Source organism: Herpailurus yagouaroundi, unplaced genomic scaffold (assembly GCF_014898765.1).
Source record: "Herpailurus yagouaroundi ecotype Mexico unplaced genomic scaffold, PumYag 185, whole genome shotgun sequence".
In the NCBI taxonomy this organism is placed as follows: domain Eukaryota; kingdom Metazoa; phylum Chordata; class Mammalia; order Carnivora; family Felidae; genus Herpailurus; species Herpailurus yagouaroundi.
In genome coordinates, this window is record NW_024412416.1 from 9214288 (window position 1) to 9227537 (window position 13250).

General features: G+C 43.2%; 1 protein-coding gene across 2 annotated transcripts in view; it reads right to left on the reverse strand.

Annotated features, from left to right (window-relative positions):
• The window catches only part of AGBL1 (AGBL carboxypeptidase 1), an 858541-nt gene that overhangs the window by 696184 nt on the left and 149107 nt on the right, over positions 1-13250 (reverse strand). For both annotated transcript variants that reach the window (XM_040493719.1, XM_040493718.1), the window contains exons 7-9: positions 12578-12786; positions 4712-4877; positions 3715-3782 (exon numbers count right to left, since the gene is read on the reverse strand). In XM_040493719.1, the coding sequence (XP_040349653.1) occupies positions 3715-3782; positions 4712-4877; positions 12578-12786 (443 nt within the window). The remainder of the gene's footprint in view (positions 1-3714; positions 3783-4711; positions 4878-12577; positions 12787-13250) is intronic.

A 13250-nucleotide genomic window follows, 5' to 3' on the forward strand; every position in this document is an offset into this window, starting at 1 on the left:
CTGGAGCCTGTTTCCGATTCTGTGTCTCCCTCTCTCTCTGCCCCTCCCCTGTTCATGCTCTGTCTCTCTCTGTCCCAAAAATAAATAAACGTTGAAAAAAAAATTTTTTAAAAGAAGGAAATCTTGCCATTACAACTACATGGATGGAACTGGAGGGTATTGCGCTAAGTGAAATTAGTCAGAGAAAGACAAGTATCATATGACTTTATTCATATGAGGAATTTAAGATACAAAACAGATGAACATAAGGAAAGGGAAGCAAAAATAATATAAAAACAGGGAGTGGGACAAAGCATAAGAGACTCATAAATATGGAGAACAAACTGAGGGTTGCTAGAGGGGTTGTGTGTATGGGGGGATGGTCTAAATGGGTAAGGGGCATTAAGGAATTTACTCCTGAAATCATTGTTACACCATATGCTAACTAATTTGGATGTAAATTAAACAAAAAAATAAATTTTGAAAAAAGAAATACAATCTGGTAGACTACTGGGAAGGGTTTCCCCACCAGCGAGTAAGGTTGGTGTGTCTGGAGTGAGGAGTATTGTGTATCCCATGAGCTGCAACCTAATGCATTCTACATGTGGCTATGTGACCTACTTAGCTTTAGAGCAAGAGTTGGCTAACTATAACCCACTGTCTGTTTTTGTAAATAAAGTTTTATTGTAACACAGTCACACCCATTTTTTAATATATTGTCTATGGTCGGTTTCTCAGTATAACAGCAAAGTTGTAACAGAGACCATAGCTGGTCCCCAAAGGTTTGTTATCTCAGTCTCTGAATCTCCAGCCACTCAGGTGGGTTCTCCTCTCTTCTGTATTTCTTATAAATACAATTTATACTTATTCAGGGATGGGCCCGCTTCTGTGTCTTTACAGCAACCCAGAAAGGCTTTGTCATTTAGAATTCTGATACCCATCTAATCCAGATAATGCTTTCTGGCCCTTCTTCCTCAGACTGAAACTTTCAGATATTAGTGACTTTCCCCAGCCTTACACTTGAGTTTACCACCCCTTCCAAGATGGTGATTTGAACTCTGGTAGGGACAATCTCCAAGTTCACTAGACTATGTACTCTTTGAAGATAAAAATCAATATCTTGTTTGCTTTTGTATCATATTACCATCCCTAGGAACCAGCCTGCTGCCTCACACATGGATCATATCCAAAGGGGGGAAAAAAAAAAACTAAAAAGGAAGGAAAGACAGAGCAAAGGAGAGGAGAGCTTGAATGCAGTCTGTTTATCCTCTTCTTCAGTGTTTGTCCAAATCTAACAGTTGTATTTGTGAAGGAAAACAACAACAACGACAAAACATGACCAACATCTGGTCTCTACTTGTTTCTCTTTTCTTATGCTGACTTTGAAAGTTTTCAAAGAACAGCACCCAACTTTCCATTCTCAAGACACTTTAAGATAAAATTTCCTTTTAATCATCCTTTATAAATATCAGATCCCAATTTTATTTTCAAATGAAAAGGCCATCAGTTAAAGGACTGGGTTGGATCTATGACCAGAAACAAATACTCCTGGCTTCTTGCCCACATTCCTTGCAGCAAATGCTCCTGAGTTCACCAGGGAAAATCAGTTTGCTGGAGCACTAGTTCCTTTACTCTGGCAACACCCCAGAATCAAGCCCTGATTCTGAGGTGCCCCATTTCTCTACAATTCATGCTCACACACTGACTTCTCATCTTCCCCTTGGCTCGAAGGCTTTTGATAAATAGTTTCCAGGCCCTCACCCATTTGTCTTGAGCTTCTCTCCCAGATGGATGTGTTTATTTGTTTTGGTTTCATTCCACCCAACCCACTATCACCTGCAGTGTGGGGGAAAAGAGACTATCTGAATGCTCTCTGTCCCATGCTGTATGAAGTTAGGCACTGGCATACAGCTGGTCTTTCCACATAGATACAAGAGGCGATTGACACTCGGCATCAGACATTCAGTCATCAAAGGGCAAGTAAGAGGGTAGGAGAAAGTGGCATTGATGAATGATCACTGCAGCACAGTATTATTCAAATAATACAGTGAGCACTCAATAGGCCACTACTGCCAAGCCACAGCAAAGATTCAATTTACTACTGATGACTTCAGAAATGATTCCATTTATCAACAAAACCCTGAGAACACTGGAAGGTCAAGAGCAGTCTTAACCTAGAGACTGAGAGGGCAGACAGATAGTCCCTCTGAGTCGGCTGCTACCATCTTATGATAGAGAACTCAAAAGTCTCTTTTTCTCTAGATAGGTAGGTAAGAGGGTAAGGAAGAAAAAAGAAAGGGAGGGAAGGAAAAGGGAGATGGATGGATGGATGGATGGATGGATGGTTGGATGGATGGTAGATAGGTAAATAAATTGGTGGTAGATTTTTTAAATTCAGGTTTCACCTCCACAAACATTATAAAAAGTAACATTTACTTCTCATTCTTATTTTACAGATGACAAAATTAATGAACTATAATTTGAAGGGGTTTGTCAAGTCCATGTCTGCCAAAAGAAATGGAAACAGAATCATAACTCATAGATAGGTCATCATTATTCTAGAGTGATATTGTCCCCTAAAGGACACTTGGCAATTCCTAGTGACATTCTTGGCTCATGACTTGGGGAGGAGGGGGAAACCGAGGGGTAAGTGCTACTGGCATCTAGTGGGTAGAAGCCAGGACACTACGAAACATCCTACTATGTAAGATAATCCCCCACAACAAAGAATTATCCTGTCAAAAGGACAAGAGTGCTAAAGCGTAGACACCCTTTTCTAGAAATGCAGTCAGTAAACTATGTCCCATTGCCTGTTTCTTGTCAATAGATGTTTCACTGGAACACAGCCATGCCCTGCCATTTACATATTTTCTATAGTTGCTTTTGTGCTATAACAGCAAAGTTGAGTAGTTGTGATAGAGACTGCATATCCACAAAGCCTAAACCAATTACAGCCTGATGTTTTACAGAAAGTTTGCTAACCTCTGCTGTATATCATGGGTCTTTGGGGGATAAAGACCAAAGGGCACCACTCCCCTGCTAGCCAAGGTGTACATTATGCAACTCAAGTGAGCACTTCACATAGACTCCAAGGTAAATGGAAGTGTACAACACAGTGGTCCTCAGCAGAGTGGGTACCTACGAAGAGTGACTTGTGGCAATAGGGGAGATCTACCAGAAGAAGTTTCCTAGGAAAATCTTCCATGGTCTCGTTCCCTGAATGTCACTCACACGAATTACATATACGAACCCGAAGCACTAAGGGTCTATCTAAAGCTCATCCGGATGGAATATTACCGCCCTGTTAATGGACAGCCTCTGACTTTACAATGAGATTTTGTATGGGACCCACCGGGATGAAAATCAACAAGCACAGTCATCATTTACTGAGCAATCACTGTAGGCCAGGCACTGGAGTGGAAGTACAGAAGTGAGTCCTTAAAATGTATACTGGTCTCGGGGCATCTGGGTGGCTCAGTCAGTTAAGCGTCTGACTCTCGGTTTGGCTCAGGTCATGATCTCACAGTTTCTTGGGCTCAGGCCCCACATTGGGCTCTGTGCTCTGTGCATGTTTCTCTCTCTCCCTCCGTCCCTCCCTCCCCCACTCACACTGTCTCTCTCAAAATAAATAAATACACTTAAAAAATTTTACACCGGTCTCAGCTGGACATAGTGATATCTCCCTCGGAAGATGTGAACATGGAGATCACTAAAAGTGAGGGCTGGTGCACCTACTTGGTCTTTCACCTCTTCAGAATCTGAATCTTTATCAACTTCTTCATCAGCGTCATCTTCAAAATCCTCTGGGTGGAGAAAAAGAGGTCAAACAGATGAGGCTTCCCTTATGCCTTGGATTTGGATTCCCACCACACAGTGGCTAGTACTCCCTTTGTCATAAACAAGGGGCTCATTATGAAGAGCACAATATCCCAACACACTCTAATACTTAGTAGTACATGCAACTCGTATACACACAGACACATGGAGCACTATAGCATGAAGTCTAAATTGCCCCACATTGAATGCAAAATGACTGCAGAATAAAATGACATCCAAATACCATTCTGGTGTCCCCCCCCCCCCCACAGTTTACACGAAGTTATGCAAACAGCATTGCCAACGTTTACAGATCACATATAGGCAAAATTTGCTATAACTGAGCACCTTCACTGGCTCCCTAATTTTGATAAGAAGGTACTTATTTACAACAAAAGGCCACAGAAAGCATCCAGTGCTGTTGTAGCAAGATGATGCCAATGGAAAATCTGTTCCATGAAAGGAGGGCAGTGACAGTGGAATCTTCACGGAGATTGAATAATCACACATTCAGACATTTAATGGACTAGCTATTTTGTAAATAGCACAAGTTTTATTCCAAGTTCATCCTTAAGGCAAATGCATTCCAGAACCAGTCAGTACAGTCAAGAGACTCAATTGCGGAATTGTGAATATGTATGTTTTTTTTTTTTTAATTAGCTGAAATGACTGTACAGGCACTCAATAGCCACCAGGCAAAGTGGCAACAGTTAATAATTAGGAACAAGATAAGTGACTTTAGTATTTGTTCATTCTGTATATGAAAAGCTTGCTTTTTTATACATTTCTTTAATTAGATTATGGACATTTACAGTTGGGCTCTAAAAGAACTGATTCTACTTTCATCCACATCCCTCTGAAATACTTCCAACATGCCAAACACGTCAGAAAGCTCATCATCACCCACTGACATTACCTTCAGTTAGAACACACGGAGGTTCGGAAGGGATGCTCCCAGGGACTGGGAAGGCGTAGGCACTGGTGGCTGTGACCAAGGGAAGTGGGCTCTTTGGGTAGCACTGTCTCAGGATCTGAACTACGACGGAGACGATGGGTTCCAAACTTCTGTCATCCAGGCAGTTCTGAACGAAGAGGAGACTGTATCAGACGCCGACACCTTATACAGGGTTCCCTTATCCTGTCAGTATTTTGGGCAGTGAATGACACATGGCCCCGATGGACAGTAAACATCCTTACTGTAGAATGCCTGACTTGAACATTCAAATGTAGCATTTTGTCTAAGTAGAATCGGCTTTGGTCTAGGGTATAATCTGCATTTTTATTTCTTTTTCACAGCTCATATGTTACTGGAAGGAATTTAGTCTGAAAATAGACTTAAAAAGTCTTTCAAGGGATGCTGTGTCTAAGGGAAGCATTGTCCAGGGTAGCCAGGGGGAGAGGAGATGAGCATCTTCTCAACCATCTGAGTGTCATTGTGAATTATTGGCTAAATTAGAGAATGAGTAGCCAAATTGATGGAAGTCTTACTTTTCTCCTTCAGTCTTTATCTGAATAGAAAACTATAAAGGAAAATCTAAAATATGAAATCAGAAAAAAAAAAAGGCTAAGTGAATCCCAAGTACCTAAATTAAATAACATGCCTGTTCTCAGAGCCCACAGTGTTGATCTCTTGGTACCTACCCAAAGCAAAGGAAAATTGGGTTTGCAGATGGAACATTTTGATGCTGATGGAACATGACAAGACCCTTCTTTTCAGACACTTTGAAAAATGCAAAAACAAGTTTACTAAATTGAGAGAGAGTGTTGGGAGTAGTTCGGGAACTCTTTGGCAAAAACATGCCATTTTCTTGAGGCTCTTGGTAAATGCTTTGTCTACTGACTTAGTACGGAAAGTTGACAAGTGTGAGCCTCCAATTTGATATTCCTAAGGGGTTCCAAGTAAGGTCTAGAGCCAATAAGTCATAGCCGTAGCCATGGAGGATGCTGAGCACCTGCCACAGGGCAGGGTGACTGTCTGTGATGATGTCATGCGGTGGCCACACTGCATGGCCCACATTACAGGTAGCTCCATATATATATGTTTTTATGCCATGAGTTCAAACTGTCCCAATGATTCCCTAATATAAAAATGTAAGCCAACTTTCAAAACAGGAATATTGTAACATGATCAAGAATGCTATTTCCCCTTCCACATGCTCAAATGATACCCATCAGTTGTCCTGAAAACACTCTCCATGGGAAATAAAATACTTGAGGCTATTTCATCCCTGGCACTGGCCAAAGGGCTTGGTGAAAAGTATTAGTATCAGAAAAAGAGAGAACTGAGCATGGAAGAGGAAGAGAGGGGAGGTAGATGACCCATCATGGATGATGTTCTGAGCTTAGTTTTCAGTAGGTACAGAGCAAAGGACAAGCCAAGGAACTCAGTCAAAACCACCAACATTTTGGAAAGTGGTTGTGTCTGTGATTGTCGTTGGTATTGTTATTGATGAATGTGAAAACATGTTTTACTTTGCATAGGATGGTGCAGGTGAAAAGTGAGAAAAAGGATGGAGGCAGGTTCACCTGTCCTAACAGGTCGGGCCATGAATTTGGGGGATAGAGGAGATTAAAATCAACAGAAACCAAGGCATTGGGGTTATAGTGAATCACTACCTAAATTAGGTGGATGGTAAGTGCTTTAGTAGACACAGTGTTCAGGAAAATGTTTATGAATTTTAAAATAATCCGTGGTTCCAAAGTAACAGAAATGCCTAGATCCATCTGCCAACGTTTCCCTAGTGTTAAGGGAAGGGTACTGTGGCAGGGCCAGGACTAAGGTAAAGTGAGGGAGACACCCAGGATGCAAAATGTAAGGAGGCACTCCCTCAGGCTCCTGCAGCTGCAGGGCACTTATGCTGTGTATCAGAGATGACAAGAGCCCAAGAAATAGGATCCCTGGAAACAAATGGCTCAGAATTGGGGCAAAGGTGAACATTTTTGGCTCACTTTTCCCATCACTTCCAATAATACACCTGCTACCTGGAAAAGATGATGAAATATGACAGTGCCTTACATATTCAATTCACAGTTAACATCTCTGAATTAGCATTGGAATAATAAATACACTGCTTCTGGCTAAAATTAACAACTCAGGAAACAACAGATACTGGTGAGGATGTGGAGAAATGGGAACTTTCTTGCACTGTTGGTGGGAATGCAAACTGGTGTAGCCACTCTGGAAAACAGTGTGGAGGTTCCACAAAAAAATTAAAAATAGAACTACCCTACGACCTCAGCAATAGCACTACTAGGAATTTATCCAAAGGATACAGGAGTGCTGATTCATAGGGGCACATGTACCCCAATGTTTATAGCAGCCCTTTCAACAATAGCCAAATTATGGAAAGAGCCTAAATGGCCATCAGCTGATGAATGGATAAAGAAGATGTGGTTAATATACACAATGGAATACTACTTGGCAATGAGAAAGAATGAAATCCTGCCATTTGAAACAACATGGATGGAACTGGAGGGTATTAGGCTAAGTGAAATAAGTCAGTCAGAGAAAGACAGATACCATATGTTTTCACTCATATGTGGAACTTGAGGAACTTTACAGAAGACCATGGGGGAAAGGAAGGGGAAAAAATAGTTGCAAACAGAGAGGGAGGGGGGCAAACCATAAGAGACTCTTAAATACAGAGAACAAACTGAGGGGTGGTTGATGCAGGGGGTAGAGGAGAGGAGAAAATGGGTATTGGGCATTGAGGAGGGCACTTGTTGAGACAAGCACTGGGTGTTGTATGTAAGCAAGGAACCACAGGAATCTACCCCTAATACCAAGAGCACACTATAAACACTGCATGTTAGCCAATTTGACAATAAATTATATTAAATACATACATACATACATACATACATACATACATACATACATACATACACTGCTTCTGTGACACACAGGCAAGAGACAGAGCTCCTCCTCATCCACGGTTTTGCTTTTCCCAGATCTCATTTACCCATAGTCAACCATAGCCTGGAAGCAGATGACGCTCCTCCAAGGTATCACCAGAAGGCCGATAGCCTAACGCTACATCCCAATGCCTCCCTTCATCTCCTCATGTGGGCATTGTATCACCTCACGTCATCACAAGAAGAATAAGATATTTTGAGAGAGAGACCACATTCACATAATTTTTATAACAGTATATTGCTATAAGTGGTCTATTCAATCATTGTTGTTAATCTCTTGATGTGCCTAATTTATAAATTAAACTTCATCATAGGCACAAACGTTCAGGAAAAAACAGCGAATGCATGGTCAGTGCTACCTGTGGTTTTGGGCATCTGCTGAGGGTCTTGGAATGTACCCCCCAGGATAAGGGGGGGGCTACTTTACAGCATACAGCTCAGACCCTGGAGCAAAAGCACCCCAAAAATTCAGATCTTGAGCTGATGATCACTAACTGCATCACCGGGGCAAGTTACTACGCCTCTGTGAGCTGCAGCTTCGTCTATACAGCAGAGATCATAAAAGAGCCTCTCTCATAAGGACGTGTGTGAATTTGAGTTAAAATAGGCAAAGTGCCTGCCCAATACTAAGCACTCAGTAAGTGCTGGCTAGCAGGATGTTAGCAGGCATCATTACACTCTTAAAATCTCATAAGAATCTGAAAGAAGATCCCAGTGCAGAGCCCTAGTGATAACCTTCACCATAAGAAAATGAGACACTTTAGTGGAAAAGTCCAGGAGTCCCAGGTCTAATTTCCAGCTCTCCTTTTACCAGCCAAAGCCATCAGCATCTCTGCCCGAGCTCCCATGGTCTAACCCCCTCTAACCGCCTTGCCCTCCCACCACTCCCTCCTTCCTCCTGTGCCCTCAGATACTCTCCTGTCCAAACAGCAGCCAGAATGGTCCTTTAAGATCATAAATCAGTTTAATGGGTATAGAGTTTCAGTTTTGCAAGATGAAAAGAGTTCTAGAGATGGGTTATACAACAGTGTGGATGCACTTAACAGTACTGAACTATACACTTGAAAATGCCCAGCATGGTCAACTTGATGTTGTACAAATTTTATAATTAAAATTTAAAAAAAAAGCATAAATTATATCAGGTCATGCCCCTGCTTCAAACCTGATGGAAATAAAATCTGAATTTCTTTTCATGGTCTAGAAAGTTCTTCCCTCCTCTTATCCTCCCGTTCCTCCTCCCCCTCTCCCTCCCTCCCTTCCTCCTCCTTCATATCTCTCTTGTCTTTCACAATTATTGGCATACCAGCATCATCATCATCATCATCATCATCATCATCATCATTTGCAAATAACCACTGAAATGATACACTAGATCCAAGGTTCCCTCGTTGGCAATCCGGTGACTCCAATACCTTCTCTGGCAGATGGGGGAGAAGACTGACAGGCAGCTCAAACCAGCACAGCTATGATGGCGTCTATGCTCACAACACCCAGCCCAGGTGCTGGAGGCTCCACAGGCTAGGGCAGCCTCGAATACAGTGCAAGTTCAGCCTCTGCTCACATCCTGCATCCATTGCCAGCAAAAAATGGAGGCTGGAGGGTTGGTGTGAATTTGTTTCCTGAACAGTTGAGGTTTTTACTGACCTGCTGAGAGACTACTTTAAAACCCTCCTTGAAGAAACAGACTTTTTACAGAGAACACACGGCTGGTACCTGAGGGGAGGTGGGTAGAGGTATGGGGGAAACAGGTGATGGGGATTAAGGAGTGCACTTGTGATGAGCACCGGGTGATGTACGGAGGTGTTGAATCACTATATTGTACACCTGAAACTAATATTACACTCTGTTAACCAACTGGAATTCAAATAAATACTTGTAAAAAAGATGAAAGGAAAAAAACTAAAATGAGGTTATTATGGTGGGCCTAGTCCTATATGACTGGTGTCCTTATAAAAAGGGACATTTGGACACAGACAAGCACATAGGGAGAATGTCTTGTGAAGACAGAGGCAGAGATGAGGTGATGCTTCTACAAGCCAAGGGTCACCAGGACTGCTGTGACCAGCAGAATCTAGGAGAGCACCTGGGGCAGGTTCCCCCTCGTGGCCCCAGAAGGAACCACCCTGGCGCCATCTTGAATTGGGACTTTTGGCCTCCAGGGCTGGGAGAAAGTCAATCTCTGCTATTTGAGCTGCTCAGTTTGTGGTGCTTTGTTATGGCAGCCCCCAGGAGACTCCTACAGGGAGGTCCCCGCGCCACTCTTGAGTGGCAATTCCCCAGAAAGACTCTAAAAGCTCATTAAAAGCTGTTGTAGTTGCACTCATGATTTACAGGGACTCACATTACAGATGAAGATCAGCCAAGGAGAGAGGCCCACAGGGCAGAGGGCAGCTGTCTCAGTCTGCTCAGGCGGATCCAGCAGGACACCACAGACCGAGTGGCTGATGAACAAACACATTTCTTTCTCACAGTTCTGGGGGCTGGAAGTCCAGGTTGAAGGCACCATCAGGTTCCCTCTCTGGTGAGAACCTGCTTCCTGGTTCACAGATGGCCATATTCTCACTGTGTCCTTACATGGAGCAGGGACCAGGGAACTCTCTGAGGCTCCTCTTATAAGGGTGCTCATTCTGCTCATAGGGACTGCACCCTCATCACCTCATCCCCTCCCAAAGGCCCTGCCTTCCCAAACCATTACTCTGGGGAGTAGGGTTTCAGCATATGGATTTGAGGGAACACAGGCATTAGTCTATCACACCAGAGAAACACCAAACATGACATAGATAGATAGATAGATAGATAGATAGGAAATAGATACATAGATACATACATAGATGATAGATAAATAGGAAATAGATAGATAGATAGATAGATAGATAGATAGATAGATAGGAAATAGATACATAGATACATAGATGATAGATAGATAGATAGATAGATAGATAGAAGATAGATGGATAGATGTATATATTTTATATACATCCTGCTTCTAGCCTCACAGACCCTCTTTAATGCTTGTGCTTCCCTTTCTACTATCTCCACCCTCTTCCTCTAACAGACATGTAATTCAGGGATCACTGTTTTCTTCCTTTTTTGCCCTTTTCATTCTTCTTAACACAGAGCAGAGAAGCAGCCAATAAGGCAGAGGGCAGAGGAACCGGCTGGAGCACACGAATTGCTGGTGTGAGAGAGCTTCTGGGCATCAGCAGTGGAGGGGGAGTGTTTCACTAGAGATTTGGGGGACACAAGCTTACAAAGTATGGCGAAGCTTAGAAAAATTCAAAGCACTGCTTCATCCAGAGAAACGGAATGTTCGATGCAGCTATTTCATGACCGAGAGGCTCTGAAATCTGGAATGATGGCAAGAACCCACAGGTGATAGCTGACAGAAAATTACATATTGGTTTGCAGCCCAACATTATGTGATTGTTCAGAGTCGGATGTGGGGGGAGACGCTATTATTTGTTTTTAATAGGAAAAGTCTACAGATGCCGTTTTTGGAAAACAGTACTGTCGTCGACTGCCTCATTGCCTCATGCACACAGGTAGAGAAAAAGTGAAGGGTGTCCAGAGGGGAGCAATGAGACCGAGGAAAGGGCTGTAGAGACAAGTTAACGTGAAGACAGCAGGGAGCATGGTGCCTGTGGAGCACGGCTGCCGTGGCCCCAGGTGAAGGGGAGTGAGCAGATGATGGCTATTTGGAAGGCGTCCACATCCTCGATAGAGAGGGTGTTCATAGCTCATACTATGGTGTTTAAATTAGTCCTAATCAAGTGCAATTAAGGATCTGTTGTCAGGGTTGAAATCCCGGAAACCTTAAACCACATATTCCACTGGGGTGCAGACAAGTAACGGCCCTTGCAGGTGCTCACTCTGGCCCAGGATGCTTTTCCTCTTGAACTTGGCCTGATAGCCTTTTCCAGTAATTCAGATCTCAGCTTAGGTGTCACCTGCTCAGAGAAGAACTTGACCTCTCTCACAGAACACTTTCTCCCTCCACCGATGGGCGTCACTGCGGACAGCCTGACTTTAATGATGTCACAGAGCAATATGAAATTCTCTTCCTCGTTGAATTCTTTGCTTCCTTAGTATCTGACTCTCCCGCTAGAATGTTTACTCCACAAGATCAGGGGTCTTGCCTGTCATATTCATGTCCAGATTCCACTACTCTAATTATTCCAATCACTGCTCACACTCATAGAGCAGCCAAGTCATGGCAAGCACTCCATTAAACGGAAGACATTTCCACATTAATATACTTAGGCTGTGCAATAACCTAGATTTTGTTATTTCCATCTTTTTGGAAAAGAAGAAACTTGAGACCCAGAAAGGTTGGGTGACTCCTCCAAGGTTTCACAGCTGTAAGTGCCTGGGCTGGGACCTGAACCCAGGTACTAGCTTTATAGTGAATACTGTGAACCACTGCACCACACGGTGTGTAGCCAATAAACATGTATTTTTTTAATTTATTTTTATTTATTTTTAATTTTTTAATGTTTATTTATTTTTGAGAGAGAGAGGCATGAGCTGGGGAGGGGCAGAGAGAGGGAGACACAGAATCTGAAGCAGGCTCCAGGCTCTGAGCCATCAGCACAGAGCCCAAAGCAGGGCTTGAACCCATGAACCATGAGATCGTGACCTAAGCTGAAGTCAGTCACTTAACCAACTGGGCCACCCAGGCGCCCTGCCAATAAATATGTATTGAATGAATGAATCGATCAGCACAAGAGTGAACAAATGCATGAGGTTTTGAATCCAGAACCTCTGCCCATAGCAGCCAGTAAGAAACGTACTGAGGTTCTCACAGCTCTGTTCAGCAGGAACCATCCAGATATCATCCAACTGCAGAGGTGTTCCCAGGGTTAATTACCTGTGTGGTGCTGAAGAGGATCTCCATGCCCTGAGCTGCCAGGAAGGCCTCCCTGCCAGACCGGAGGTTGGCAATGTGCTTGAGGCAGAGCAGAAGCGTCCGGCGGATCAGCACATAGGTATTGGCTGTGTCATGGCCGTGCCAGTCCTGATGCAGCCTGAGCAAGCTGGTGACGTAGCCTCTGGTCACAGCCCTGCGGCTGTTAGACTCTGAAACCAATGGGAAAGGTGATGTCAATCACAGGTTCTCCTGGCTGCACCTGCCTGAGGATGCCCCGATGTACCTCCTTCAAGATTCTTATTATAAAGGGACTAATAATAACTTTCCACTGGAGAAAACTGGCAGATGTCACCTTCATCGAGTGATCGACATGGACATCACCATGTGTGTTGTGCTGAGAAAAACACAGCATCATTTCTATGGTGTTTCTGCCCAAAATGTATAGTCTGAATTTAACCATGAGGAAAACCAGCAAACCCAAAATGAGGGGCATGCTACTAGTGATCTGATCTATACTCTTCAAAAATGTCAAGGTCATGAAAGGAAAAAAAAAAAAGAAGGGAAAAGACAAAGAAAAGAGAAATAAAGAGAGAAAGAGAGAAACAGGAAGGGAGGAAGGAAGGAAGGAAGGAAGGAAGGAAGGAAGGAAGGAAGGAAGGAAGGAAGGAAGGAA